Below are 26,716 nucleotides of genomic sequence, written 5' to 3'. Positions count from 1 at the left end.
CTGGCCCCAGCCCTTTGTGAGGGAGAGGGGTTGGCGTTGTGTGCCCAGCAGGTGCCCTGTCAGTTTCCGTCCCCATGAGAAGGCGGGGGTCCCGCGGGGGGCGGGGGGCAGCCTCGTCCAGGCCTCCCCACAGGACACAAGTCCAGGGCCTTCTGCTGTCATGACAGTGCTCCCCCTGCTGACAAGGAGAGGGGGGCTTTTCAGCCAGCCCCTCACATCCCCTCACATGATGATACGAGGCTCTGGCACTGACTCGCCAATAGACTTGTGGGGCAGCACACTGGCTCCATTGAGGTAGAGCTCATCGTTAACTATGACGTCCTCACCCAGCACCGTGACGTTCTCCATGCGCACCTCGAGGAGGGAGGGAAGGAGGCCTGTCAGGCAGGCAGGCCCAGTCCCCACCCACCTCCCCAGCCCGGGCTAGCCTGAGACTTACCCACTGGCCAACGCGACATCGCCAGCCCACAATGCAGGACTCGAGCCACGAGTGGGAGCGGATATGAGCATCCCGAAGCACCGTGCACCGCCGTATGCACACACCATCCTCTACCACCACGCCAGGACCCAGGCTCACATTGGGGCCAATGCTGCAGTTCTGGCCAATACGGGCACTTGGGTCCTGAGATTCATGGGGAGATTAAAGTGGGCCACTTAGCTGAGTGCTGTAATCCTTGCACCTCAGGAGGCTGACACCTGAGGAATGTGGTTTGAAGCCAGCCCTGGCAGGAAAGACCATGTGACTCATCTCCAATAAACCACCAAGAAAAGCCTGGAGCAGGGCTGTGGGTCAAATGGGAGAGTGCTATCCTTGAGCACAAGACATCCTGGGACAGGGCCGGGAGTGTGGCCTAGTGGTAGAGTGCCTGCCTAGCATACACGAGGACCAGAGTTCAATTCCTCGGTACCACATACATAGGGAAAAAAAAGCCAGAAATGGTGTTGTGGTTCAAGTGGTAGTGCTCTAATCTTGAGAAAGCCCAGGCCCTGAGTTCAAGGCCCAGTACTGGGGAAAAAAAAAAATATCCAGGAACAGTGCCCAGGTCCTGAGTTCAAGGCCCAGGACTGGCACTAAATAAAAATGAGCCATTTGTTTCCTAAAGGGATTCATGATCAAGGCTTCGCCCAAGGACAGCACCCAAGCCCTGAAGTTCAAGCTCCAGGATTGGCACTAAATAAAAATGGGCCGTTTGCTTCCAATATCTAAGGGGATTCATGATCTGGGCAAGGCCTTACCACAAGCACGTTGCCCACGATGCCAGGGCCTGAGCACAGTTTCTCTGGTTGCTTCTGTCTCACTGATTGCAAGAAGAGGCACATGCCAGTGAGGAAATCCTTGGGTTGTCCAATGTCCATCCAAAAGCCTGTAAGAGGACACGTCAGGGGGCTAAGGCCCAACCATAGAACACCCCCCCACCCCAAGGACCTCCTCAACTCACCCTGTAGCTCCATTGCATACAGCTGCCCTTCCTTGGCCATAACAGGGAAGACCTCCTTCTCAATAGAAGTTGGCTGCAGCTATGGGAGTGGGCGGCTTGTGAGCTGGGCCAAGAGGCCTGCCCCGCCCTGAACCACCCGCAGCTGCCTCCTGTGTACCTGGATGCGCCTCAACACAGCAGGGCTCAGAATGTACATGCCTGCGTTGATCTTATTTGACACAAATACCTGGGGCTTCTCCACAAACCGGTGGATGCGGCCCGTGTCAGCCTCACAGACCACCACGCCATACTTGGAAGGCTCCTCCACCTTGGTCACCTGAACACAGGGGGATCACAGGCCGAGTAGTGAGCCTTGGACACAGACATCCCCTGGAGAAGTCTGCCCTAAGCACTTAAAATAACGCACACACACAACACAAGGAAAGAGTTCAAGGATAGCAGGCAAGGGACGCTGGGCACTGAAAGTGAGAATATCAAAGAAGGAAGGATTCATTAATCCCTTACCAAAATGGTGCCCTCCTGGCCGTGGTGCTGATGAAACTGCACCATGGCTTGAAAAGGAAAATCACAAATGACGTCACTGTTGAGGACGAAGAAAGGGTCCGAAGTCTCAGAGAGCAGGTCTCGGGCTAGTGCTAGGGGTCCAGCTGAAAGAAAAAGCAGGTCACCAGCTTGCTGGGGGCTGAGAACAGAAATCCCAGACTTAGCAGACCCCAGTCTGGCCCTAACCATTATCCAAGTGGTCTTCCTGTCTCCACTCACCTGTCCCCAAAGGCTCCACTTCATGGGACATGGAGATTCGGATTCCCAGCTGGAAGGAAAAAGTCACCCCATCAGGTTCGCCCTTCAAGGACAAGAAGCTGAGCAGAGAGCGAGGGGAAGGGCTGGGTGTGGGTGACTCACCCTCTGCTCCTGAGCCTTCATTTCCTTCTCCAGCACCTGTGACATGTAGCTCACGGCCAGGATCACGTGGTCCACGCCTGCCTGTAGAGCAGAGAGAGAGAGAGAGAGAGAGACTGAGGCTGCCGGCGGAGGGTACGGGGCAGACGCCTCAAGTCCAGCCGCCGCCTTCGTCCCTCTTCCCGCCAGGTCAGACCCCGAGCCTTACCGCTGCAAGCGCCTCTACTTGGTGCAGCAAAATGGGCTTATTGCAGAAGTCCACCAGCGGTTTCGGGGTGCTCAACGTCAGCGGCCGTAGCCGCGTCCCGTAGCCGCCCACCAAGATGAGCGCCTTCATTGCGCTGCGGGCAGAGGGAGGGCGTCCCGGGCTGGGCCGTGCCCGCCGCCGGTCGGCTCGGCCGAGGCCGCGCACTTTCCCTGCCGTGCTCCGGCCCCGGCTCGTCCTCCGGGCCAGTCGGGACGCCGAGGCACGGCCACCAGCACCCAGAGCGCGCCGCGCTGGCCCGGAACTTCAGCCGGACGCGGCGCGGGCAGTGACGTAATCCAGACCAGCCAATCGGGCGCCACCTACGTGGCACAGCCGCCGGCGCCCGATCTCCGAGCGCGGCGTGGCTGCGGACGTAGCCAATGGGCGGGCGGACGCCCCGGTTGCCGTGGGGACCGGGCTGAGCCTGCGGGTCAGCCGCTCATTGGCGGACCCAAAGGCGGACCTGGCGCCGAGGTGAAGCCTGGCTCCCCAGCCGGCGGCGGCTTCCGCCCTCGCCCGCCGCGGGGCCTCGCCCAGTCCCCGCCCGGAAGGCGGGGATGCTGGGCCGGCCCACCGGGCAGCTGTGGGGTTTTCACAAACACCCGAACAAACTTCAGTTTCTAGCGGTTTTATTTGGACGCATACGACCTCAGACACAAGCGGGCGGGCAGCACTAGGTGTACAGAAAGGGGTAGGCTCCGCCCGAACCCCTTCCAAGATCTGGAGAAAGGCAGCCGAAGCCGCGAGGAGTATCCGGGTGAGGCCACGGGCGCGGGCGGACGGCGGGGCAGCTCGGCTTCCAGGAAAAACAAGAGCAGGGAGGGAGGTCTTACATTTCCCCGAGAGGCGGAAGGACCAAGTCCTTCCTCAGGGCTCTTTTTTTCCCCCCACACAAACATAACCGAATTGTACAGCCGTGAAGTTCAATGCCATCTGCATCCAGGAAACGTGCACGCGGCCAAGAGTGTGAGCAGCGGCTAACATCCCCACGTCCATTCCACTGGCCGAGAACAGGCAGATGTGGGGGTCCCTGGCAGGTTGCTACACTGGTCCCATATTCCCCTTTAAGCACCACCCACCCTGTCCCATCCCCCCATGCTGGGCTGGTGTCTGAACCGGCCCAGCAGAAAAAACTTGCGGGAGTGACCCGGGCTCCCCAGCCCATGATCCCGAGTGGCGCTTTGGTCCCGATTTGAGGCTGGGAAAGCAGGCCCTGGCAGGGACAAGGCTGCAGCCTGGATCGGTGAGCAAGTGCGCAGTGGCAGAAAAATGTGTGCACACACATTTGCCACCTCCCAGCAGATCAACAAGGCCGCATCACCAGGTATCAAAGTGCTCAAAGAGGGGAACCTGTCCTGGGGAAAATCTGTGAATCCCAGCGGCAGGGTAAGTGGGTATAGCTTCTTCTACTATGAGCAGCACAGAAGGGGCAGCCTCTGCTCCCCAATTGTAGGGAGGCACAGCACATCCCCAGGCTATCTGCAGTGGATAAGAAACGTATCTTCTATCCTGCCAGGGAAGACTGGCGTCAGTAAAAGCTGTCTTCTCTCCCATATCATTCTGTGGTTTCAGCCATGGAGGATGGGAAGGCAGTAGCGCTTCCTTAGTGTAGACAAAACGACAAAGCTGCACCACCTCCCAGGCCCAAGCAATGGGAACCTGCCCACCACTGACACGGGAGTCCAGTCCAAGAGACTGAATCCATCAAGGATGGACCTGTAAGGACTGGAGAATTTGTCCAGCAGTTACCAATGCCTCTCACAGACACAGGCTGGCAGGCTTACCTTGGATGCTCAATCAGGCACATGTCAAAGTGACAACAGTGGCCTAGGCTTGGAGGAAAGGATGCTAACCTTGACAGTGGCTGAGTGTAGTGTAACTGGCTGCTGCCTGTGTTACAGACAACAGGTCTTTGTCACAAAAAGGTTGGCAGCAAAAAATGACTAGAACCATCATGAGACAAGGTCACTCATTGAACTTTCACTGCCCCACTGTCAATACTGAGAGCCACACTCCAGACCCACAGGAAGGGTACTAAGTCAGCAGGGAAACCTCACTGCAATTCATTGTTACCAGGACTTTATAAAAAGGTGGCATCTTTTGAGGAAGGGCATAGGGGCAGAAAGCTCACTCACACCGGAAACAGGAGTATTTTGCTGAGGAAAGCATGACGGAAATCAATATATACTAACAAGCAAGGCTACACCCTAAGGGGAGGCTCCCCATGAGGAGGAGGCTGGCAGGTGGACAATGAACAAACTGACTGGGATTAATCAGACAAAGCTCCCACTAGCAGAATCGGGGCTCCTGCACCAGGGCCCAATGTCCTAAAAGCAGACAAGGTTAAAGTTCTCCCTTTCCAAGCTCAGGGCCTGGAATGCTCCCCTCAATGGGCTCCTGCTTTGAGCTCGGCCTGGGGAAGTGTACGACCCTGAGCGGACCACAGCCCTTGAGCCGGAGGAGAAGCAGCCCATCCATAGGCAGCACAGCTGCCCAAACCAGAGGAGGGAGGGGGACTCCCGTCCACAGGAAAAGAACGCAGAGCCCCTAGAGGGTCTGAGACCTACTGGGACAGCAACTCTCCTCAGAAAAAAAACAGAGCTGTGTCCCCATCAGTGAGGCAAGAGGGAGTAGCCTCCCTTAGGCAAGAGATCTTGGTGAGAGGGGTGGGCCAGGGCTGTGGCAGAGGAGGAAGAGGTTCATGTGTCCGTCGGTGGCTGGGGAACCCACAAGCTTGACCTCTGCCATCAGTTGGCCTCAGCTCAGTTTCCTAAATCTAACCCCATACCAAAGTCAGACCCAAGGATGGGTCCAGCTGTGTAGTTAGCCCTAGGATATCCCAAGGGCCTCTGTTCAAGAGCTAGCTGACACCAACAACACGAGACTAGAAAGCCTAAAGAGATAGGCCCCCCAGCCCCCTCTACTGGGAAAAAAGGGATAAATAGAAATGGAAGGACCCTGTGACAGACCAGGGCTCTGTAACCACAGACCCCAAAGCCTAGGTAAGAGGAACCAAAGCCCAAGGGTATCCTGTCTCCACTGCCAAGCCCACCAGGGGCACCTCTTCCTTCCTAAGTCAGCCTGGACACAGCAATCAGAGCAATGGAGCTAAGAAGCCTGGCTGAGAGGACGGATGTTCTGCCCTCCTTCACTTTATATATATGGATTCCAGGCTACAGCTAAAAACATTTCTTTTAGTTTACACCAAAGAGAAATATAACCCTTTAAAAGCAAGTCTGTGTGTCCTCACGGCAAGTTCAGAGCAATGGTCCCTGCCTGCGGGTGGAGAGGAAGGGGTCCTGGGAGCCCAAGACTGGGCCTACTGGTTCTCGTCCCGCATCTGTTCCATGATGCTGATGAGATTCTCCAGGCCAAACACGTAGCCTCTGTCTGGCCCGTCATGCACAGTGGGATCATCCCGGAAGCCCTTGAACGTGCTGTGTGCAAAGTCAATCATGCGGACATCCACCTTGGGTGGAGAGGAGAGGCCAGCCTCAGGGTTGGTGCTGCTGGGGCTGGTACTGGGGCCACAGAGCGGTGCCACCTCAGAGAGCCCCATGTCCGGGTGCTTGAGACGCAGCTCAGATCGGCTTTCCTTGCCATCGTAGATGACAAGCAGAGAGCTGGAGTAGAAGCGGTAGGAGGCCTGCCGCTCCAGCACAGCTTTGAGGCCCCGCAGTTTGCTCAGGATAGGCTCAAAGAGGTCACGTCTCAGGTCCAGGCCATTATGTAGATACTGATAGAGGGCATTGCGGAAGCCTTCAATGGAGAGCCCACGGCCATAGTACTTGTTCCTGCAGAGGTAATGACCTGTATCCAGCTGGTACACCTGAAATTCCAGGAGACAAAACAGGGTGAGCAAAGCAGCTCCTCCAACTAGAAGTAGGCTACATTTACCCTTGGTTTTCCTATCAGTTACAAAAACCAGCTGCGGCCTACTCCTACTTGAAGCTGTCCTGGGGCTCATGTACTAGACTTGTTTTTGTTTGTTCCATGCCAATACTAGGGCTTGCATTCAAGGCCTGGGTGCTCTTGGCTTTTTTACTCAAGGCTAGCCTTCTACCACTTGAGAACACTCCACTTGCAGCTTTTCGGTGGTTCACTGGAGATAGAGAGTCTCACAGACTTTCCTGTGCAGGCTGGCTTCAAGCCCAATCCTTGGCTCTCAGCCTTCTGAGTGGTTAGGATGCTAGGTCTGAGCACAGGTGCTGGCTTCAGCTAGAGTCTTAACTAGGAACATTTTGCTGATAGGTAGGCCTTCACTTGTCCCCATGTCAAGCTCTCCCAACAAATCTGCACCTGGCAAATCTGCATCTGTCAACAACAAAGGCAGGGCTCAGGGGTCACGTCTACAAGGACATACTCAGCAGCCTGTGGGGAACTCACCCGCTCGAGGAGCCTCTGGAAGAGTGGGGCCAGGACACTTGGCATGGGTGGCAGGCAGGTGTGGGCCCAACCTAAAACATGCAAGTGGTAGCACTAGGCTTTCAAGTGGTGGTGACTTACCTGCATGCCACAGACCCTGACCCCCAGTGTGGCAGACGTGCTCTGCTCGCACTTCCTCATCTGCCGGGCTGCTTTCTCAGCAGATGCATCATCTCCGTGCTGCCGAGTGCCCATCTTCAAGTCCAGTACACAGGGGTACTTGAAGTGGTGGACCACATTCTCAAGCAGCAGGAATTCTGGGCCACAGTCAAGAATGACAACAAAATTCAATGTACACCCCACCCAGAAAAACACGACCAAGTTCAATGCAAACTCTCATGGACTCTCAGAGGAGGATTTCACACCTCTAGCTTTAATTCCCGCACACACACACACACAATGCATAGAATGACTGAAGAGAACCACCAATGACCAGCCCTACTGATTTTTTTTTTGCTGGTCTGACACTTGAACTCAGGGCCTGGGTACTGTTCTTGAGCTTTCTCAAGACTAGCCCTACCACTTGGGCCACATCACCATTTCTGGCTTTTTCTGTGTACGTGGATTCCAAGGAATCAAATCTAGAGCTTCATGCATGCTAAGCAAGCACTCTACCACTGGGTCACCCTCCCAGTCACCCATTTTTTTTAAAAATAAAAACCACGATAATCAAAGCAAGAAAAAGGCTAGGTGCTGGTATCTTGTAATCTTAGCTACTCAGGAGGCTGAGAGCTGAGAATTACATTTTGATGGCAGCCCGTACAGATAAGTCCACGAGACTCTCTTTTTTCCTTTTGCCTGGGGCTTGAATTCGGGGCCTTGGCACTGTCCTTGTACTTTTTTTTTTTTTTTTTTTGTGGGTTGTGGGACTTGAACTCTGGGCTTGGGTGCTGTCCCTGAGCTCTTCAGCTCAAGGCTCCACCCTATCCCTTGAGCCACAGCACCACGTCCCCTTGTATACTTTTTTGCTCAAGGCTAGTGCTCTGTCACTTGAACCACAGCACCATTTTTGGCTTTTTCTGAGTATGTGGTACCAAGGAAACAAACCCCAGGACAGACTTCATGCATGCTAGGTGAGCGCTCTACCACTAGGCTATGCTCTTGGCCCCCATGAGACTAGCAATGAACCAGCAAAAAGCTGGAAGTGAAGATATGGCTCAAGAGATTAAAAAGTGAGAATGGGAGGGTAGCCTAGGGTAGGGTAGCATGCTCACCTTGCATGCATTAAGCCCTGGGTTCAATTTCCCAGAACCACATACTCAGAAAAAGCTGGAAGTAGAGCCGTGGCTCAAGAGGCAGAGTGCTAGACTTAAACAAAAAAGTGCCCAGGCCCTGAGTTCAAACCCCAGCACTGGGCAAAAAAAATAAAATAAAATAAAAAATTAAAAAGTGCTAGCCTAACAAAACTGAATTTGAAGGAAAAAAAAAATAGTGCTAGCCTAGAGCAAAAAAGCCAGTCACAAGTCCCTGACTGTGACTGTGACACACACACACACACACACACACGTGTGCGCATGCTAAAGATGAAAAACTATTACACAAAGAGAAGAACTTCAGTCAGGGTCCAGAGATAGCCATGAATCAGAACCCACAGATCTAGAATCACTACTGAAGGAGAGGTAATAAGGATACTATAGAGCTTTCGGTCCTTGGACTCAGAGCGCATGCGGCTTAGCTGCTGTTTGTGACAGCGCAGGCTCCAGGGGTTATGGCTGATCTTCTCAGAACTCAGACCACTGTTGCCATCTAGCATCTGGAAAGGGACATCTGAGTGGCTGTGTAGCTCCACCTTCGGACTCTTTGCCTCCTGGGAGCTAGAAAGGAAGCACACACACATCACTAAGGGACTTAGGCCCTGTTATCCTCAGGGATACAGGAAGAGGAGGATCTGACCAACCCTAACCCACCACCTTCAGGATCTGCCAACAGGTGGCCCAGGGGTCCAGATACTTGAGACACTAATCTGGAGTAGTGCTCTTGCATCTCTGAAAACTGCCTGAAAAAACAGTTGTTGGTATAAAATTATATGATGAAGATTGCACTTCACCATCCAAAAGTAAAAACCAGAACGAGGGCTGAGAGGATGTGAAGAAACTAGAGCCCTTGTACAGTGCTCGTGTACAAGGAAAAATGGCGCAGCCACTGTGAAAAAAAATGTTTTGTAATTCTTCAAAATATTAAATACAGTCAAGGTGCAATGGTGTATTTCTGTAGCCTAACTACTCAGGAGATTGAGGAGGCAAGACTGCTTGAGCCCAGAGGTTTGAAAACAGGAAGATTCATCTCCAAAATAAGGTTAAACACAGGATTAGATTAGATGCCTCAAGAATTCCATCTTAATGTATAATATACAAAAGAACTAAAGACAAGGATTCATGCAGATAATCATGCCAATGTTCACACAGCATTGCAACAAAAGGCAGAAAGAACACATTCAGTAGCAGCTGTAGGGATAAGCAATGTATATAAACACACAATCAAAGATTATTTAGCTATACAAATGAATGACATTGTGATAAACTTACAAAACATTCTACTAAGTGATATAAGCCAGATACAAAAAGAAATATTGTAGGATTCTGTTCCTGGGCCACTTCAAGTTCACAGACAGATCAAAGTAGACTAGCAGTACCCAAGAACTAAGGTAAAGAGGAACAGAACAGTAGCTGCACAGCACTGAAAGTATTGAAAACCAGCTACACTTCAAGACAACGTATGATGCATGACGAAGGCTCACACCTATAATGACAGCTTCTCAGAGGCTGAGATAGGAGGCCTGGGTAGACAAATCTAAGGGACTCTTCACCTCCAAGCAACCAGTAAAAAGCTGGAAATGGCTCAAGTAGTAGAGAACCAGCCTTCAAGCAGAGAAAAGCCAAGCAAGAGCACAAGGCCTGGAGTTCAAGCTCCTGTACCAGTGCGAGGAGGAGGAAGAGGAGCAGAAAAAAAGGTGGTCACTGCATATTAGTATTGTCTAAGAGTCAGTGTGACCTGGCAGTAGAATGCTTGCCTAGCACGCATGAAGCCCTGGGTTCAATTCCTCATTACCCACACGTACAGAAAAAGCCAGAAGTGGTGCTGTGGCACAAGTGGTAGAGTGCTAGCCCTGAGAAAGCTCAAGGACAGTGCCCAGGCCCTGAACTCAAGCCCCACAACTGGAAAAGAAAAAGAAAAGCATTATACACTCAAGGTACAGATTCACAAATACACAGGGTTCTTTTAAAGGACGGGAACAGCTTTCCTGTCTTGGTCTTCCTTTAATGCAGTGTTGTTTTTTTTAAAGTATATGCTAACATCACCATGTTTATAAATAATCCTTTGTAGAAGGAGGGAGACGGCAAAAGAAAAAGATAGTAATCCTATTTCTCCATGGTGGGAAGCTGTTTTTCCCTACTTAAATTCTAATAAATCCTTACTAAAACAAGAAAATCAAGATGGACTACCACGAGCAGGACAGAGCCTATGTTAGTTTACCTAAGTAAGCTTTGCTGGAAAGCATGCAACCATGTGAGAAGAGAGTTTTATTTTGAAAATAAATTAAACCAAGAGGTTCTGACAGAAAATTGACTCCAAGTAAAAATAGTGAAACTACCACAATTTTGTTATGCTCCAGCAAAAACTTGTGAAGTAACTGGCATTGCTGTTTTCCCACTGGGAAGCCTGTAACAACACAGTGCTGGTGAACCCACAGGCCCTAAAATTATGGAGCAAGACTGTGGCTCCAAGCAGAGGGGCAGCACGACAACAGTATCAAATGCCACTCGGCCCTTCAGAACTGTGGAATGAGTCCCATGGACTCTGCCTGACTCCAGCATAACCATACAGTAAGTAGGGTTTTCTTTTTTTTTTTTTTTTTTTTTTGCCAGTCCTTGGGCTTGAACTCAGGGCCTGGGCACTGTCCTTGAGCTTTTTGTGTGTATGTGGTATCAAAGAATTGATCCCAGGGCTTCATCCATGAGAGGCGAGCACTCTACCACTAGGCCACACTCCTGGCCCCTAAGTAGGGTTTTCTATCTTCTTTTTTTTTTTTTTTTTTTTTGGTCAGTCATGGAGCTTGAACTCTGGGCCTGGACCCTGCCCCTGAGCTCTTCAGCTCAAGGCTACCACCTTACCCCTTGAGCCACAGTGCCACTTCTGGTTTTCCAGTGATTAACTGGAGATATGAATCTCATGTTCTTTAGTGCCCGGGCTGGCTTTGAACCACAATCCTCAGATCTCAGCCTCCTTAGTGAGGATGACAGGTATGAGGCACTGTGCCCATCCAGGTTTTCTATCTTTTTTTTTTGTTGTTTTGCCAGTCCTAGGGCCTGGGCACTGTCCTTGGACACTTTTGCTCAAGGCTAGTGCTCTGCCACTTGAGCCACAGCACCACTTCCAGCTTTTTTCTATGTATATGGTACCAAGGAATGGAACCCGGGTCTTTGTGCATGCTAGGAAAGTACTGTACCACTAGGCCAAACTCCCAGCCCTCCTATCTTCTTGATACCTCTTTCTTGGTGTGACTGAGAAGATCAGGACACGCTGGGCCCTGAAAAAGCTCTGCGACCTAAGATGGGCAGTATGGATCAATGAACTGATCCCACAACCACGTCTAACATGTAAGAAAACGCCCAATTTCAACTTTATCACTTTTGTTTTCAGTGCTAGGTCTGGAATCTAGGGCTTCACCTAGGCCAGACAAGCACTCTCATCTGCATCTCAGTGTGTACCCTAAATTCAACTTCCAAACCAATTTGTAGAGCACCTCACTGAGACTTAAGAGTATTTCATGGTTTTGGAAGCTCTTAATACTGTTAGTTCACATTATTTTTTACCATTTAGTGGAACTGTTTTCCTTCAGTACATATACTCTCAAGTTTGTAATTTTCATAAGTTTTTTCACTCCAAAAGCAAGCCCTGTTTTAATTAGTTGCCACTCTCCTTTACACTAATCCTAATCACCCTCTATTAACAGAAAGCAAACACTAACCTGCTCGCTCTATATGGGTTTGCCTGTCCCAATTATTTTATTTTCAGTTGTGGGGCTTGAACTCATGGCCTATGCACTGTCCCTGTGCTTTTTTGCTCAAGGCCTTTGCTCTATCACTTTGAAGCCAGAGCCCTTTCAATTTTCTAGTGGTTCACTGGAGATGAGTCTCATTGACGCTGGGCACAGTGGCTCACACCTGCCATCCTAGCTACTCAGGAAGCTGAGATGTGAGAATCACAGTTCAAAGCCAGTCTGGGCACTAAAGTCCATGAGACTCTTATCTTCAATTAACCAGGAGAAAACCGGAAGTGGTGTTGTGGCTCAAAGGGTAGGGCGGTAGCCTTGAGCTGAAGAGTTCAGGGAAACACCAGGCCCAGGGTTCAAGCTCCATGACTCATCAAAAAAAGTCTCATTGACTTCCTTATCCAGGATGGCTTAAAGACATGATCCTCAGATCTCAGCCTCCTGAGTCGCTAGGATTACAGGTGTGGGCCGCCACCACCACCTAGCTTCCTAATTACTTTACATAAACTATTATACCGTAGAATGTAGTCTATCTTCCTTTACTGAATGCTTTTAAGATCTATTCATGTTGTAGCGTCATGGTATCAGTGCTCCACTCTTTTTCTTGGATGATCCATTCACCAGTTGAGGGACCTGGGTTGTTGCCACCTACATCTTACATCTTAGGTTAATGCTGAGAACATCTGTGCACCTTGTATGAATATTCAATTCTATAGGGCATTACATTTATTTTGTTTTGGTATTTTGGTGATCCGCCTGCCTCTGAGTGCTTGTGCCCTCAGAATGAGGCATGCACTTGCACCTTGGCTCCCCCATTCTCACCTCTCAGAGGTCTCAAGGGACAGGCTGGCTTTCTCCTCCTTGTGGTCACTGCCACTGCCTGAGCGGTGCAGGCTCCGGCGGGAATGTTTGCGCCGAGGTTGCTCGCGGTCAGGCGTGTCATCCTGCTCCACAGTCTCACTCTCCACGTAAGGGTAGGCCACCAAGTTGATGTAACCATCACTGTCCCCCTCAAAGCAGACTGATACCACCCCTGTGGAAGAAATGAAACAGCCAGTCCATAAATCTCCACACAGCCTGTCAGCACTCCTTTTGTACAGCCCACAGACCTACAATCACATGACAAAACCAGGAGCACACAGCCAAGAACCCATACGCCCAAACCAAGGTGCTACTCTCTCTCGGGAAAGTGCTGCGTGCCTCACCTTTGTATTCAGGGGTGAACTCCTTCATTTCGGGAGGGAGGGACTCGTAGAAGCGCTGCTCCCGGGAGATGAGGGGCTTGCACACAGTGTGGTCGTCGTAGCGCATCATGCTGCTGTGGCCGCCCACCTGGTGGATGAAGGGCTCCAGGAGGACTCCCCGGGTTCCGGCCCGACTTGCGTTCTTGCCATACTGCCCCACTTCCATGGTTTGACAAACACACATTGCGTTGGGGGCCGGTTGCACACTGTCGGCTGAGGATGCAGCACATGGGCCACAAAGAGAGCTAGGTACGATCCCGGCGAGTGATAGGCCAATGGTCAGAGCTTGCTCAGCTTATTATTTGGTCCTAGGGAACACGAGAGAGGAAAAAAAGGAACTGAAATGTCTGGTGAGATGGTTCAAGTGATAAGGTGCCTTCCTAAGAAGCACGGGGTCCTGGGATGAGCAGAGCCGATGTTCTGAGTGTATCCCCAGCACATACAACCGCTGGGACACGAGACATCAGTAAATTTCTGCTGAATGATAGGTTGAACTTTGTTCTCCTCCAGCCATGTTTTTGTGCACAAAAACGAACCTTGATTTCCTAGTTCTTAGATCCCTTCTAAGTTCTCCCAGAATATGATTTTAGAGCTACAATATGTTACAGCTTTTAAAAAGTCAATTATCTGGAAGGTACTGATGGTACATATCGATACTCCTAGACATTTGCGAAGTTGAGAAGTTAAGATCGTAGCCTGGCCATAAAAATTCACACATTTCTTCTCACCAGAGAGCTGGGCATGGTGGTGTGTGCTTTCATGCCAGCTACAAACGGGCAAGTCTACGATATATAGATCACAGTCCAGGCTTGAGTCTGTCTCAAAACTTAGAGGTATGAATCAATGGTAAAGCAGCTGTCTATTAAGTGCCAAGAGGACTTGAGTATAATCTCTAGTACTGCCAAAAAAGTAAAAGGGCCATGGGGCCGGGAGTTTGGCCTAGAGGCTGGGTGCTTGCCTAGCATGCACAAATACCCGGGTTCGATTCCTTGGTACCATATACATAGAAAAAAGCCGGAAGTGATGCTGAGGCTCAAGTGGTAGAGCTCTAACCTTGAGAAAGTCCAAGGACAGTGCTCGGGCCCTGAGCCCAAGCCCAAGCCTGGCAAAAAAAAAAAAGTAAAAGGGCCAATTATCTCAGTTTACTTCAAATTCAAATACAGTTTTTGTTTTTCAAATCTCTTCTTGATTCAAGGGAAGGGTTATTGCCTGACAAATCAGATCTGACAAATCAGATGGTAGGGATCATCTCTACCTGAAGGACTGGTGGGGAGGAGTTCAGTTGTTAAATAGTGTTAATGTTAAGCCTTTAATATATAAGCATCTTTTTATTTATTTATTTATTTATTATTTGAGTGTGAGTGTGTGTGTGTATGATTTGTTTTGTTTTTTTGTGGGTCATGGGGCTTGGAACTCTGGGCCTGGGCACTGTGCTGTCTCTGAGCTCTTCAGTTCAAGGCTACCCAACCCCTGGGCCTGGGTGTTGTCTATGAGCTCTTCAGCGCAATGCTACCGCCCTACCCTGAGAGCCTCAGCCCCACTTCCCATTTTGTAGTGATTAACTGAAGATAAGTCTCATGTTCTTTAGTGCCCAGGCTGGCTTTGAAGAGCAAGTCTCAGATCTCAGCCTCCTGAGTAGCTAGGATTGCAAGCGTGAGCCACCGCCCTCAGCTGTTTGTTTTTAAACTCAGTTGTAGGGGGTTTAAACTCAGGGTCTGGGCACTATTCCTGAGTTTTGGGGGATTTTTTTGTGTTTTTTTGCTCAAGGATAGCACTCTACTACCTTGAATCAAAACTCTACTTGTATTTTTGAAGTGGTTAATTGGAGGTAAGAGTCTCATGCCCAGGCTGGCTTCGGACCGTGATCCTCAGATCTCAGCCTCATGAGTAGCTAAGATTACAAGGGTGAATCACCAGTACCCAGCTTTCATTTAATTTTTCTTTAACTAAGCTAAGTTTTTGAGTACTGAGTAGATTTGATTCCCTGACAGCTGTTAGACCCTTTTTCCTGGTGTCCCAGCTGCCTAAAGCAAAGTACTGTTAGCCAAGCAGCCAGCATCAGCTTCCATGAACATGTCACTAACCCCTGGAGGAAGCTACATGCGGAAGCACAACTCCAGTTCCCCAAAGGCACCATAGTTTCTACTTTCACAAGATAGTAAACTCTAATGACTCTACAGCTATTTCCACCCAGACCAAAGCAGCAGGGCTTCCAACGGTAGCACAGAAGGAAGGTTGGTGACTGATGCAAACAATCCCTTCACTTGTATAACAGACTGCCATGACTGATGACAGGCCAGTGCCCCTAATTAGTGGCATGACTGGTGCCAGTAGGTCTTCATTTGCATAAAGGGATGGTCATAATTGGTAGAGACAGCCTTGCCACACCCCCTTTTCTGGCTAAAAGCATGCTGGTTTACCTCACTTTGTGAGTCAGCCAGAAGAGACCCGCCTTTGCTGTTACACTCCCCCACCACCCGTGCTGTAACATTTGGTCCTGTAAAGACTTCTCTCCCATAGTCTTTGTCTATTTTAATTTCCTTCATTAGCAGAGCAGATGAGCTGCTAAAACGCAAAGAACAAGTACAAGCTGTGGAGGAGACAGCAACGGTGCAGAGACAGCTGGAGCTATCTGGGCAGCTGACTGGGGAGCTGATGGGGATGGCACCAGCAAAGCACTGGCAGCAATAGTGACTACAGACCTCTCTCCCAGAGCCACCACTCCAACAGGAGCAGTGACAATGGCCAGAGCAGGCGCAATGGGAGGCACCAAGTAGACAGAAAAGGAAAGCAGAGCCTATAGAAAGTCAGAAGAAAGGGCTAGAGAGCCAGAAGGAAATACAGATCTGGGGCACAAGGAAGAGAGCTTTAACATATGCCAGTGCTTTCAAAGTCGTGTGCCCTTGGACCTAACCCCTGAGGCGCAGAAGCTGTAACACTTTTACAGAAGGATAACACCCAGGACCTTCACCAAAGCTAAAGGTCACCACCTACTGCTGTCTCCTGTCATCCTCCAGTGCTACTTGCTAAGGATTACAACAACATGCTGAGGCCTCCAAATAGCTCCAGGAGCTTCTCCTCCTGTAGCCATGATTCCTATCCAGGTAGAGCAGAGGGGTCCAGCCAGCTGAATGCTACCGACAGCCTTCCAACATCTCTGCTTAAGGTACTAAGGCCCAGAAGCCATTCCTTTGTGTTATAAAAGCATAAATAAATAAATAAATAACCTGGGTGCTGGTAGCTCACTCCTGTCATCCTAGCTACTCAGCAGAGGCTGAGATCTGAGGATCATGGTTCACCACCAGAAGACTGGAAGGGGTGCTGTGGCTTAGGTGGTAGAGTGCTAGTCTTGAGCTAAAGAGCTCAAGAACAGCACCCAGGCCTAGAGTTCAAGTCCCACAACCAACAACAGCAACAACAAGTTAAATATGTCATTGTGCTCACAATTATGCTAAGCAATCCCCCAGGAATACTTGGTCTGTGACTCCTAATTTGTGAGGTAAGGCATCATGGAATCAGCAAGCAATGTATTAGATGAATGCAAGAAATGTTTGTGAAATAAACACATAGAACACTTAAAATGAGAATGTCTAAATTGCCCATCAATCCTGAGGACAAAAGCTAAAAAGAAAAGCTTATATATAACTGGAAGACACACAGGGACAGTACCAGCACTACTTTCCCAGCCTTGATCATATTGTAGCTAGACTAATATGTAGTTGAGTTTGGTAACAGCAAGCTGACAAGATTAAAGAGAACACTCTAAAATGACTGATCTGCGTATCTCCTTACCAGGAATGTTTCTTCATCACATAGCTTTTGAGTAAAGCAGAACAGAATAGTAATTCTTGCCACTCACACTAACTTCAATTATCCATACACTAGGTTTATAACTGCATTGCTACCTTACACACTAGTGCGTTTCATGTACGTCCTCTGAGTAAAACATAGATAGAATGTATGCATGTAAAACACCGTAGTGAAAATCCCTTGCTACAATTATACATACCAAAAAAAAAAAAAAAAAAGACAGGTAAGTAAAACAGGCTCTGTGGAAAGGGAATTAATGGGTGATGGGGCACAGTAAGCCTCCACTGAGCCATTTTACTTCCAAACAGAGTGAATGAGTCCAGGTAATTTGCTTGCAAATATGTAAACAGCAAATACACGCACACACGCACACACACACACACACATTTGCACTCTACCACTAAGACACCTTCCCGGGCCAAACATGAAATTCTTCTGCCAGGGGAAAGGGGCGCAAAGGCAACAGCTAAAGGAGGTGAGCTTGATGGGGATATAACATGCACATATAGAAATGTTATAATGAATCCTTTATACAAGTAATATATACTAGTAAAATTGTTTAAAAGTCTGCTAGTGATTTTCATATATCTGTCCTACTACTAAAAAGGTAACATTTTTCTCCTGAAGTTCAAGTGGTAGAACAGCTGCCTGGAACAAAAGAAGCTCAGGAATACCACCCAGGTCTGGGGGAAAACAATAACCACAACTGGATGATATACACTATATGACTCTTGATTTTCTATAAAGCTACAGCAGTGGGTTACTGGAAATTAAATAGATCGGTGGTGGAAAAGAAGAGATATTCCAGAAATAAGCCTACACTTATACAGTTTTTTACAATGATACCAAAGAAAATAAGGAGAAAAAAATAGTACCTTTTATGTGTATGCACTGGCATTGGGTCTTGAACTCAGTGTTCTACCCTTTGAGCCCCCTCCATTTCTGGCTTTTTGCTAAGTGGAGATTTTTCTGCCCAGGCTGGCTTCAAACTGTGATCCTAAGATCTCAGTCTCCTACGTGGCTAGGATTACAGGTATGAACTGCTAGCACACATCCTAGTACTTTGAATTTGGTTTCAAATGCTTGACATTTTTCACTTCCTAAGTACTGCCCTCTTCCCTTGAACACAGGATAGACTACAGTGAAAAATATGCCAGCAGGCATGGCACCGCATTCCCAGTAAGAGCATCACTCGAGCCCCAGGTGTAGAGTGTTCGTCTGCTAAGCCCAAGGCTCTGGGGAAGAGAGGGAAAGAAAGGAGAGGCAGTAAAGAAGAAGAAAGGAGGGAGGGATGGGGAGATATGACTGTGTAATTTGGTTAATAAGGCAACATGGTTTCTTCTTTATTCTATTTCAGATCTTTGCCCCAGAGGTGAAAAATTCATGCTATAGGACACTCAAAGAAATTCCAGTGCAGATATAGAACCAAGACCTCCAACCAACAGCCAAGTACATCTTGAAAACAGTTTCTGTGGCCCAGGCAAACCTTCAGATGACTACAGCCTGAGAAGACATCCTGACGGCAAATTCCTGGACTGTTAGCCATTCTTGAATTCCCAACCTTCAGAAACAAAGGTTTGCTGTTTAAAATGGCCAATACTATAGAAAAACAGGTAATACACAAGCCTTTTCAACAAACGTTGCTGGTACTGGAACAAGCAGATAATCCAAGTGGAGAAGATGAATCTCGATCCCAATTTCACATATCAGCGAAGATTAATTCAAGATGAACCAGAATTTTTTTTTTTTTGCCAGTCCTGGGCTTGAGCTCAGGGCTTGAGCACTGTCCTTGGACTTTCTCAAGGCTAGCACTCTACCACTTGAGCCTCAGCACCACTTCCGGCTTTTTGCTATGTATGTGGGGTACTGAGGAATCGAACCTGGGTCTTCGTGCATGCTAGGCAAGCACTCTACTGGTAGGCCAAACTCCTGGCCCCCCGAACCAGAAATTTAAATGTAACATCTAAATAAAGCATCTAAGTGAAAGCAGAAAGCTATATGACATGCATTACCTGACTTCAAGACTTGCTAGAAATCCTGAAGATTTAGAGGATTTTTCAGACAGTACACAGAAAGCATAAAGGAATATTGACCTCTTTAAAAAAATTTTTAAAAAAGGTAGGACTAGGCAGGTGGGACTAAGTCTTTACCTAGCATGTGTATGCCACTAGAAAAAACCCAACTTTTCAAAATGGGCAAAAGATTAAAATAAGTACATTACAAAGAAAGATAGATGCCAGGTGTTATAGTCCAGGCTTGCAATTCCAGAACTTGGGAGGGAGGGACAGGAAGATCTTAAGTTTAAGGTTAGCCTTGGGTACACAGTGAGACCATGTCTCAACAAAAGAAAACAACAAAGACAGTAAGCACAGGGGGAAAAAAAGGCTAATCTCATTAGCATTCAGGTAAATCAAAATTAAAACTACTGACTGATACTGTTGGGGGGAAGCTAAAATTAAACCCCCTAAGCCAGGTACCTACTGGCTGCAATCCTAACTACTGAGGAGGCTCAAAGTTAAGAGAATTGTGGTGGAAAGCTAGCATAGACCAAAAAGTCCGTAAGGAAATTCCATCTCTAAATTAACCAATAAAAAATACCTGGCTGGCCAGGCACCAGTGGCTCCTACCAGTAATCCTAGCCACTGGAAGTGGCTGAGGTCTAGAAGATGGCCATTTGAAACCAGCTGAGAAGGAAATAAAAGTCTGAGTGTGTGAGCCTATCTCCCACTTCCATTTACCTGGAGGCCTCATATGACAGATTGCTCAGCAGTGAGCAAGAAAGCTGAATGCAAGCACACAGTACCAAGTTCTAACCCTGGAGTGACAAAAATAAAAAGTAGCTAAGTATGGAGGTGTATGACTATTAGTCCCCCTATAAAGCAAGACCTTATTTCAAAAATTATCAACTGGCCGAGTGGCTTAAGTGGAGTACCTGTTTAGCAAGTGTAAATCCCTGTATTGTACTGTCAAAAAAAAAAAAAGAAAGAAAAAGTTACCAAATTTTGTCCATTTTATGTCCTCAAAAATTATCTGAAATTTTTTACTTTTATTTATTTTTTTTTTGCCAGTCCTGGGCTTGAGCTCAGGGCCTGAGCACCACTTCCAGCTTTTTTCTATGTATGTGGTACCGAGGAATCGAACCCGGGTCTTCATGCATGCTAGGCAAGCACTTTAACCACTAGGCTGAACTCCTGGCCCCAATTTTTTACTTTTAATTTTAAAAGAAAATTCTAACAAGGGTTAGTATTCAGCAACTACTTTCCTTGTAGACCAATACCTTGGTCATCAGAATTCACATAGTCAAGCAGTGAGGGTTTATACCTGTAATGATAGCTACTGAGGAGGATGAGACCTAAGGGAAAGTGGTTTGAAGACAAGGCAGAAAAGTCTGCAATATCCCACCTCCAGAGTAATCAACAAAACATGGGACTGCAGGTGTGACGCACGCAGTTGAGCATCAGTCATGAACAAGCATGCCAAGTGAAAGTATGCTGAATTCAAGAGCCAGTACTGACCCTCACCACCCACAAAAGTTTCCCACCTTTTTTTTCTTTTTTTTTTTTGGGGGGGGGGTACCACTCTTGGGGCTTGGTCTCAGGGCCTGAGCATTGTCCTTGGGCTTTCCTTAAGGTCAACGCTAGATCTACCACAGCACTACTTCTGGCTTTTTCTGTATATGTGGTACCAAAGAATTGAAGCCCAGGGTTTCATGCATGCTAGGCAAGCATTCTACCACTAGGCCATACTCTTGGCCCAAGTTTCCCATCTCTGTAAAGAAATTAAGCTAATTATTAAAGAACAGATGACATTTTATGTTTCTGAAGTTCATCCATATTGTAACATGTCAGAACTTTTATTGCAGAATACTCCATTATCTTTCCAAACCATATTTTATTTATTCATCAGTTGATATTTTCCTCTTTCACTATTATAAATCATGTACAAGGCTTTATATGCAGAGATGTTTTCATTTTTCCTGGGTAGATATTTAAGACTTATTGCTGGGTTCTACAGTAACTGACATTTAAACACTGTCAAAGAAACTATAATTTTACATTTTTGATAACAGACTAGGTTTAGTAACTGCTCCTTCAACCATAATATACCAAGATTTTTATGGACTGAAAGGTACTCTTTGTGACATCAAACTCTATAGATTTGAGATTTGTGGAGGCTGAGTTGTAATGATCAAGGCATAAAGCCAGAGCTGGGGCAAAAAAAGTCTGCAAGACTCATCTCCAACGAAAGAGCAAAAAGTCTGAATACCATGCATGCTTCAAATGGTAGAGTGACAATTGGAAAAGCAGAGCAAGAAGGTGAGGCCTTGAATTCAAGTCTCAATAATGACACACCAAAAACTCCAGACTTGAAGAGTCCAGTCCCAGATCTGCTCCCCTAGTCTACCCTTTCTTTCGTATAATGAAGAAACCAAAATAAGCTAAATCCAAACGAAAATGTTGAGAAGAGATCAGAGAAGATTTTCTAAGTGCTCAACAAAATATAGTCTCCACTGTGGATCCAGCAACGTTGTGAATATATATTTACAAACAAAATTCATTTATACTGCCTCTTACACAAAAGTAACTTCAAATCATAACAACAAAAAAAAGTATTTTCATCTTTTATACAAGAACCAAAACCAGCCGGGCACTGTGGTTCATGCTTGTTTTCCTAGCTACTCAGGAGTCTGGAGATGGCAGCTCAAAACGAGCCGAGGCAGGACAGTTCCTGACTTATCTCCAAGAGCCAAAAGAAGAGCTGTAGCTCCAATGGTAGAGTACAAATCTTGAGTACCAAAAGTCAGGGACAGCACCCAGGCCTTGGGTGGACCATTAAAAGAAAGGAAGCTACATACAAAGCATAAACAAGAGGATTATGTTCATTACCAGTAAGCAAAAAACTATGAGACCCTAGAGGTTGGAGGCATGGCACAGTTGGTAATGAACTAGCCAATGAGCGGAAGCATCAGGTACTGAATTCAAGTCCTAGTCTCAGACCCCCCCCCCAAAAAAAGTGAAACCCTATTTGGAAAATAAAGCAAACAAGACTGGGAGAACTAAGGAGTGGCTCAAGTCATAAAGCATCTGCTCTGAGTTCAAATTCAGTACCATCTAAAAAGTACAAAAAGGCAAATAATCAGTGCAAAAGCAGACTCACTCAGTGCCATTAACACACAAAATACCTGTTCATTTTCTTGCCCCAAACCAGACAGATTACTATGTAGTCGGTCCCCAGCTCTACCTGTCAATGCTCCCTAACAGTGTCAGGGCAGCAGAAAATAAAAGGGAAAGCAGTAAATAATGGCATTTACACAAGGTCAAAATTCAATCAAGAGGTTCTTCGAGTATTACTAACCAATGTCAAGCTTATTTAATTTGCTATCATAGTCAAAACTGGCATTTTAGCAAGGAAGGAAAGTGGGCCACACAACCCCAATTTTATTTTATTTGTATTCCGCTCCGCCCTCCTGAGGATGGGCCTCCCTCCATAAGGCACTAGTCAATCTATGCCAGCACTTCCAGCGTAAGAGGTAGATATCAGCAAATTTCCACGTCTACTTGTCCACTCCGTCCATTTCCCTGTTTGATTACAGATGTTCCCAACTCAGACACATATCTGGCAGGGGACAAGATGTAAGATACAGAGAGCTAGGCACTAGTGGCTTATGCCTTGTAATCTCAGCTCTTCGGAAGGCTGAGATCTGAGGATCGAGGTTCAAAGCTATCATGGGCAGAAAAGTCTGTAAGACTTTTATCTCCAACAGATTACTCAGAAAAGCCAGAAGTGGCATTGTGGTTCAATTGGTAGAGTGCTAGTCTTGAGCACAAAGAGGCTCAGGGACATTTCCTGGTCCCTGAGTTCAAGCCTCAGGACTGGGGGGGGCGCTTGGGGGGAGAAGATACAGAAGGAGATTAGGTCCTATCAGAAAACAGAACAAAAAGGCTTTTTTTTTGTTTTTGTCAGTCCTGGGCCTTGAACTTAGGGCCTGAGCACTGTCGTTGGGCTTTCTCAAGGCTAATGCTCTACCACTTGAGCCACAGCACCACTTTCGGCTTTTCTATGTATTGGTACTGAGGAATTGAACCTGGATTTTCGTACATGCTAGGCAAGCACTCTACCACTAGGCCAAACTCCTGGCTCCCCAAAATTATTATTTTTTTAAGCAGTACTGAAGTTTCAACTAAAGAGCTTCAAGCTCACAAGGCAGGCACTCTACTACTTGAGCTATACCCCTACTCCATTTTTTACTTAGTTTTCAGGGAGGGTCATACTGACATACTAACTCTACTAACACTTCCTATCTAGGTCTCCCACATGGCTGAGATTACAGAGGCACCCCACCATGACTGGCTTTTTGTTGAAAGAGGGTCTCAAACTGAGATCATACCAATCTCCACTTCCTAAGCAGCTGGGACATAGAGGTCCACCACTACATCTGGCCAAAAAATTATTCTTACAAGAGGCCAGGAGTTTGTCCTAGTGGTAGAGTGCTTGCCTAGCATGCATGAAGACCCAGGTTCAATTCCTTGGTACCACATACATAGAATAAGCCAGAAGTGGTGCTGTGGCTCAAGTGGTAGAGCCCTAGCCTTAAGAAAGTCCACAGCCAGTGCTCAGGCCCTGAGATCAAGCCCAGGACTGGCAAGAATAAATAAAATGGAAAAAAAAAAATCAAAAGTGCTGCAGTATACAAGTAAATTCTGCAAAGATAAAGTGGTTTAACCCAATAACCACTTTCATTCATTTGCACTTAAAAATGCTCAGTACATAAGTATTGTTATTAAATGTCGTTGGGTAACTGTTTAAGCATAATCAACTGCTCATAAACATTCATGAGGTAGTGAAAGCATTGAACAAAAGACAAAGTTCCTGGGTATGTATTTTGATTTCCTTGAGACAGTAGTTCTAATATAGGGTTAAACTAATTATGGATGTTAAAGGGCCCTTAAATTTCCTAAAACTATATGTCAGAGCAAACCAGATGCCAGAGCAATTACTGAGAACTTGACTAAGGGCAGACTATTTTTTTTCTTCTTTTTGTATTTTAAAGGAATCCAACATCCAAAATAGGGTTCCAACTTAAGAGTTACTACTTTAACAAAAACAGCTACCTTAACTTCTTAAAAGAACAAACAAAAAAAAAAAGGCAGTGGATCTTACCTAGGTCAAACTTCATTGAAGATATTTTTTTAAATCAGTACTAAGAGAGGTACTGATGCTAAGTTCTAAGGATTGCAGTTCAGAGCCAGCTGTGGCAGGAAAGTCCGTGAAATCCTTACCTACAATTAACCACCAAAAAGCTACTCTCATCCACAATTAACTACCAAAGAGCCTGATGTCCAGCTGTGGCTCAAGTGGTAGAGTGTTAGCCTTGAGTGAAAAAGATCAGTGACAATATCCAGGCCCTGAGTTCAAGCCCCAGGACTGTCTCCACGGCACCCATGCGCAAAAAAGTTAGTACTATCAAAAAAAAATTGAAAAAAAAATATATGATTCAGAGGGAAACGTGTCCTTGAAGTAAATAAATGAAGTAAATAAAGATCACTCAATTTCTCTTTCTTCTCAAACACACTATCAGGCAAACAGTAACAAGCTATCTGCCTCTTCTAATTTCAGCATCTGCTTTCTGAATTAAACATTCACAGGTGGCATGACCCAAACTAAAATGAACAAAGTATTTGTTGCCTGACCTCGTAGTCATTTCGTGCAGGTTTTGTATAATGACACACAGGATGTCAAGGAAGGACGGGTAAATGAGTTTTGGAGCTGTGAGAACTGCATACTGTGCCTGTCATCTCCACCTTACACCTCTTTAAGAGACCTAATCTCTCATTTTTACAGAGCCTATTAATACCCTCAGTATTGTTAAAAGTTAATTTGTCAGCCAGGTGCTAGTGGCTCATGCCTATAATATACTCAACAAGGCTGAGATCTGAGTACTGAAGCTCAAAGCCAGCCCACGCAGGGCAGTTTGTGAAATTCTTATCTCCAATCAACCACCAAAAAGCAAGAAATGGAGCTGTGGCTCATGTGGTAGAACACTAGCATTAAGGGGAGAAAAACCTCAGAGACAGCCCCTAGGCCCTGAGTTCTAGCCTTAGGAGTGGGTACCCCCCCCCCCATAAAAATTTGTCAGTTCGAGACCATCCACACCAAAAAAAAAGTATTTCCCCCTCATTCTAATACACTCCTACAGTGTATTAGAAGAGATCAAATTAGTCCAGGTATCACAGTTACTCTCAAAAGAATACATTGTGCAAGTTTGTGCTTGTATTGCTAGCTACTTAGGAGGTTGAGATCTAAGGAAAAGGAAAGTGTTTCAATGCCAGGCAGGAAAGTCCCCAACACTTATCCTCAATTAACCACCAAAAAGTTGGAAGTAGAGCCATGGCTCAAGCAGAAGAGTGGTAATCTTGAGCAAAAGAGCTCAGGACAGAACGCAGGCCTAGTTCAAGCCGCAGGATCAGCGCACACACCCACAGAATAGACTGTAAAAAGAGGTGGTCGAGCACCTACATACACTGTAACCCTCAAATAAATTTCCAGTATGATGTTCCGGGGCCGGTGGCTCACGCCTGTAATCCTAGCCACTCAGGAGGTTGGGATCTGAGGATCGAGGTTCAAAGTCAGCTCCGGCCATAGGAGCCTAGAAGACTAGGCTAGGGAGATTCTCATCTCTAAGTAACCATCCAAAAAAAAAAAAAGCCCAAAGTGGAAATGTGTGGCTCAAGTGGTTGAATACAAAAGCTCAGGGGTAGAAGCCCAGGCCTAGACTTCAAGCTCCAGGACCAGCACCAAAAAAAAAAAAAGGGAAAAAATAATATAAAATAAAATTCTGGTATTATGGACGTTTAACTAGGCTCTTAAGAGGAAGCAAACAGCTCCAGAGAACGGGGTCGCGGGGAAGATGGAGCCAAGAGGGGTCTTGAAAGCTGCAAAAGTCACAGGCCCGTGACACCGGCCTCTGGGTCTGGAGGCTTGGGCCCGGTCGGATCGAATCTTAAGTCTCTCGGGGGCCTCAACACGGCTCTGGGATGCTATCTAGGGCAGCGATACACGTCATCTCCCCCCCGGCATCAACACCCCGGAGCAGACCACCAGGCTGAGCCGGAGAACGTCCCCCGAGCCCCGGCGTCGGTTCGAGGCCCGCGGTGTCCCCGCTACCTCTCCAGCCGGCCGGTCCTCAGGGCGGCGGGACTCTCCGACCTCCCCCCGGGCGGGCCCTCCCGGCCTGGGTGCCAGCATCGCTCGCTCAAGGGATGTTCCAGCGATGCCCGACCTAAGCGCCGGCCCCCACGCGCGCCGGCTTCAACCCCGCGCCCGCCGCCACCCTCCCCGCGGGCGTCGGGCGGGTCTTTCGGCCCCGGCTCCTGTCACTCACCGACCGGGCCCGGGCAGCGGGTGCCCAAGGCTCCCCACGGGAGCTGGGCCCCCCGGGCCTCCAGGTTTCGGCCCGCCCCCTGGCAGGCAGCGCAGGTGGCTGAGCCCCCCGCAACAGCGGCCCCGCAGCGGCCGCTCGGTCCAGCTCCCGGCGCTGCCCACTGGGTACAGATCAACAACAAGATGGCGGCCAGCCGAGGGGGCGGGGGCCGGGCGTCATGGTAACCAGGACGGCAAAGAACCCGCCCCTAAGTGAGGTTAGCCCCAATCAACAGCT

At 47.8% G+C, this 26,716-nt stretch overlaps 2 protein-coding genes across 3 annotated transcripts; both read right to left on the bottom strand.

The window, feature by feature from the left end:
- Positions 1–214: 214 nt before the first annotated feature.
- Gmppb (GDP-mannose pyrophosphorylase B) lies at positions 215–2,859 on the bottom strand. Its single transcript, XM_090323639.1, has 9 exons — positions 2,548–2,859; positions 2,343–2,423; positions 2,202–2,250; positions 1,944–2,086; positions 1,597–1,755; positions 1,440–1,518; positions 1,237–1,364; positions 440–622; positions 215–354 (listed from the first exon to the last, which is right to left on the bottom strand). Exons 1-9 carry the CDS (start codon positions 2,674–2,676, stop codon positions 223–225), a joined length of 1,083 nt encoding a protein of 360 aa, XP_090179765.1. The 5' UTR covers positions 2,677–2,859; the 3' UTR covers positions 215–222.
- A 339-nt stretch (positions 2,860–3,198) lies between these two features.
- Ip6k1 (inositol hexakisphosphate kinase 1) lies at positions 3,199–26,716 on the bottom strand. Of its 2 annotated transcripts, none has more exons than XM_090323538.1 (6): positions 26,441–26,716; positions 13,210–13,556; positions 12,827–13,037; positions 8,644–8,825; positions 7,093–7,268; positions 3,199–6,415 (listed from the first exon to the last, which is right to left on the bottom strand). In XM_090323538.1, the coding sequence occupies exons 2-6, from the start codon at positions 13,430–13,432 to the stop codon at positions 5,906–5,908; spliced, it is 1,302 nt and encodes a 433-aa protein (XP_090179664.1). In that variant the 5' UTR covers positions 13,433–13,556; positions 26,441–26,716; the 3' UTR covers positions 3,199–5,905. The 2 variants fall into 2 exon arrangements, with proteins under 2 accessions (XP_090179664.1, XP_090179666.1); XM_090323540.1 differs by lacking the exon at positions 26,441–26,716 and adding an exon at positions 26,224–26,303.

Source organism: Megascapheus bottae, chromosome 32 (assembly GCF_031878675.1).
Source record: "Megascapheus bottae isolate mThoBot1 chromosome 32, mThoBot2.hap1, whole genome shotgun sequence".
Classification (NCBI taxonomy): Eukaryota; Metazoa; Chordata; class Mammalia; order Rodentia; family Geomyidae; genus Megascapheus; species Megascapheus bottae.
This window is presented reverse-complemented; position numbering and strand designations above follow the sequence as displayed.

Bases quoted from the DNA above. Each gene is read 5' to 3' on its own strand.
- Gmppb (XM_090323639.1), bottom strand. From the start codon at position 2,676: ATGAAGGCGCTCATCTTGGTGGGCGGCTACGGGACGCGGCTACGGCCG. The intron at 1,365-1,439 runs GTGAGTTGAGGA...GTCCTCTTACAG, and splicing joins GTATGCAATGGAGCTACAGG to GCTTTTGGATGGACATTGGA. The intron at 355-439 runs GTAAGTCTCAGG...TCCCTCCTCGAG, and splicing joins GATGTCGCGTTGGCCAGTGG to GTGCGCATGGAGAACGTCAC.
- Ip6k1 (XM_090323538.1), bottom strand. From the start codon at position 13,432: ATGTGTGTTTGTCAAACCATGGAAGTGGGGCAGTATGGCAAGAACGCA. The intron at 8,826-12,826 runs GTGAGAATGGGG...CTTCCTTTCTAG, and splicing joins TCCCTTGAGACCTCTGAGAG to CTCCCAGGAGGCAAAGAGTC. The intron at 6,416-7,092 runs GTAAGTCACCAC...CTGGAATTTCAG, and splicing joins TCAGGGTCTGTGGCATGCAG to GTGTACCAGCTGGATACAGG.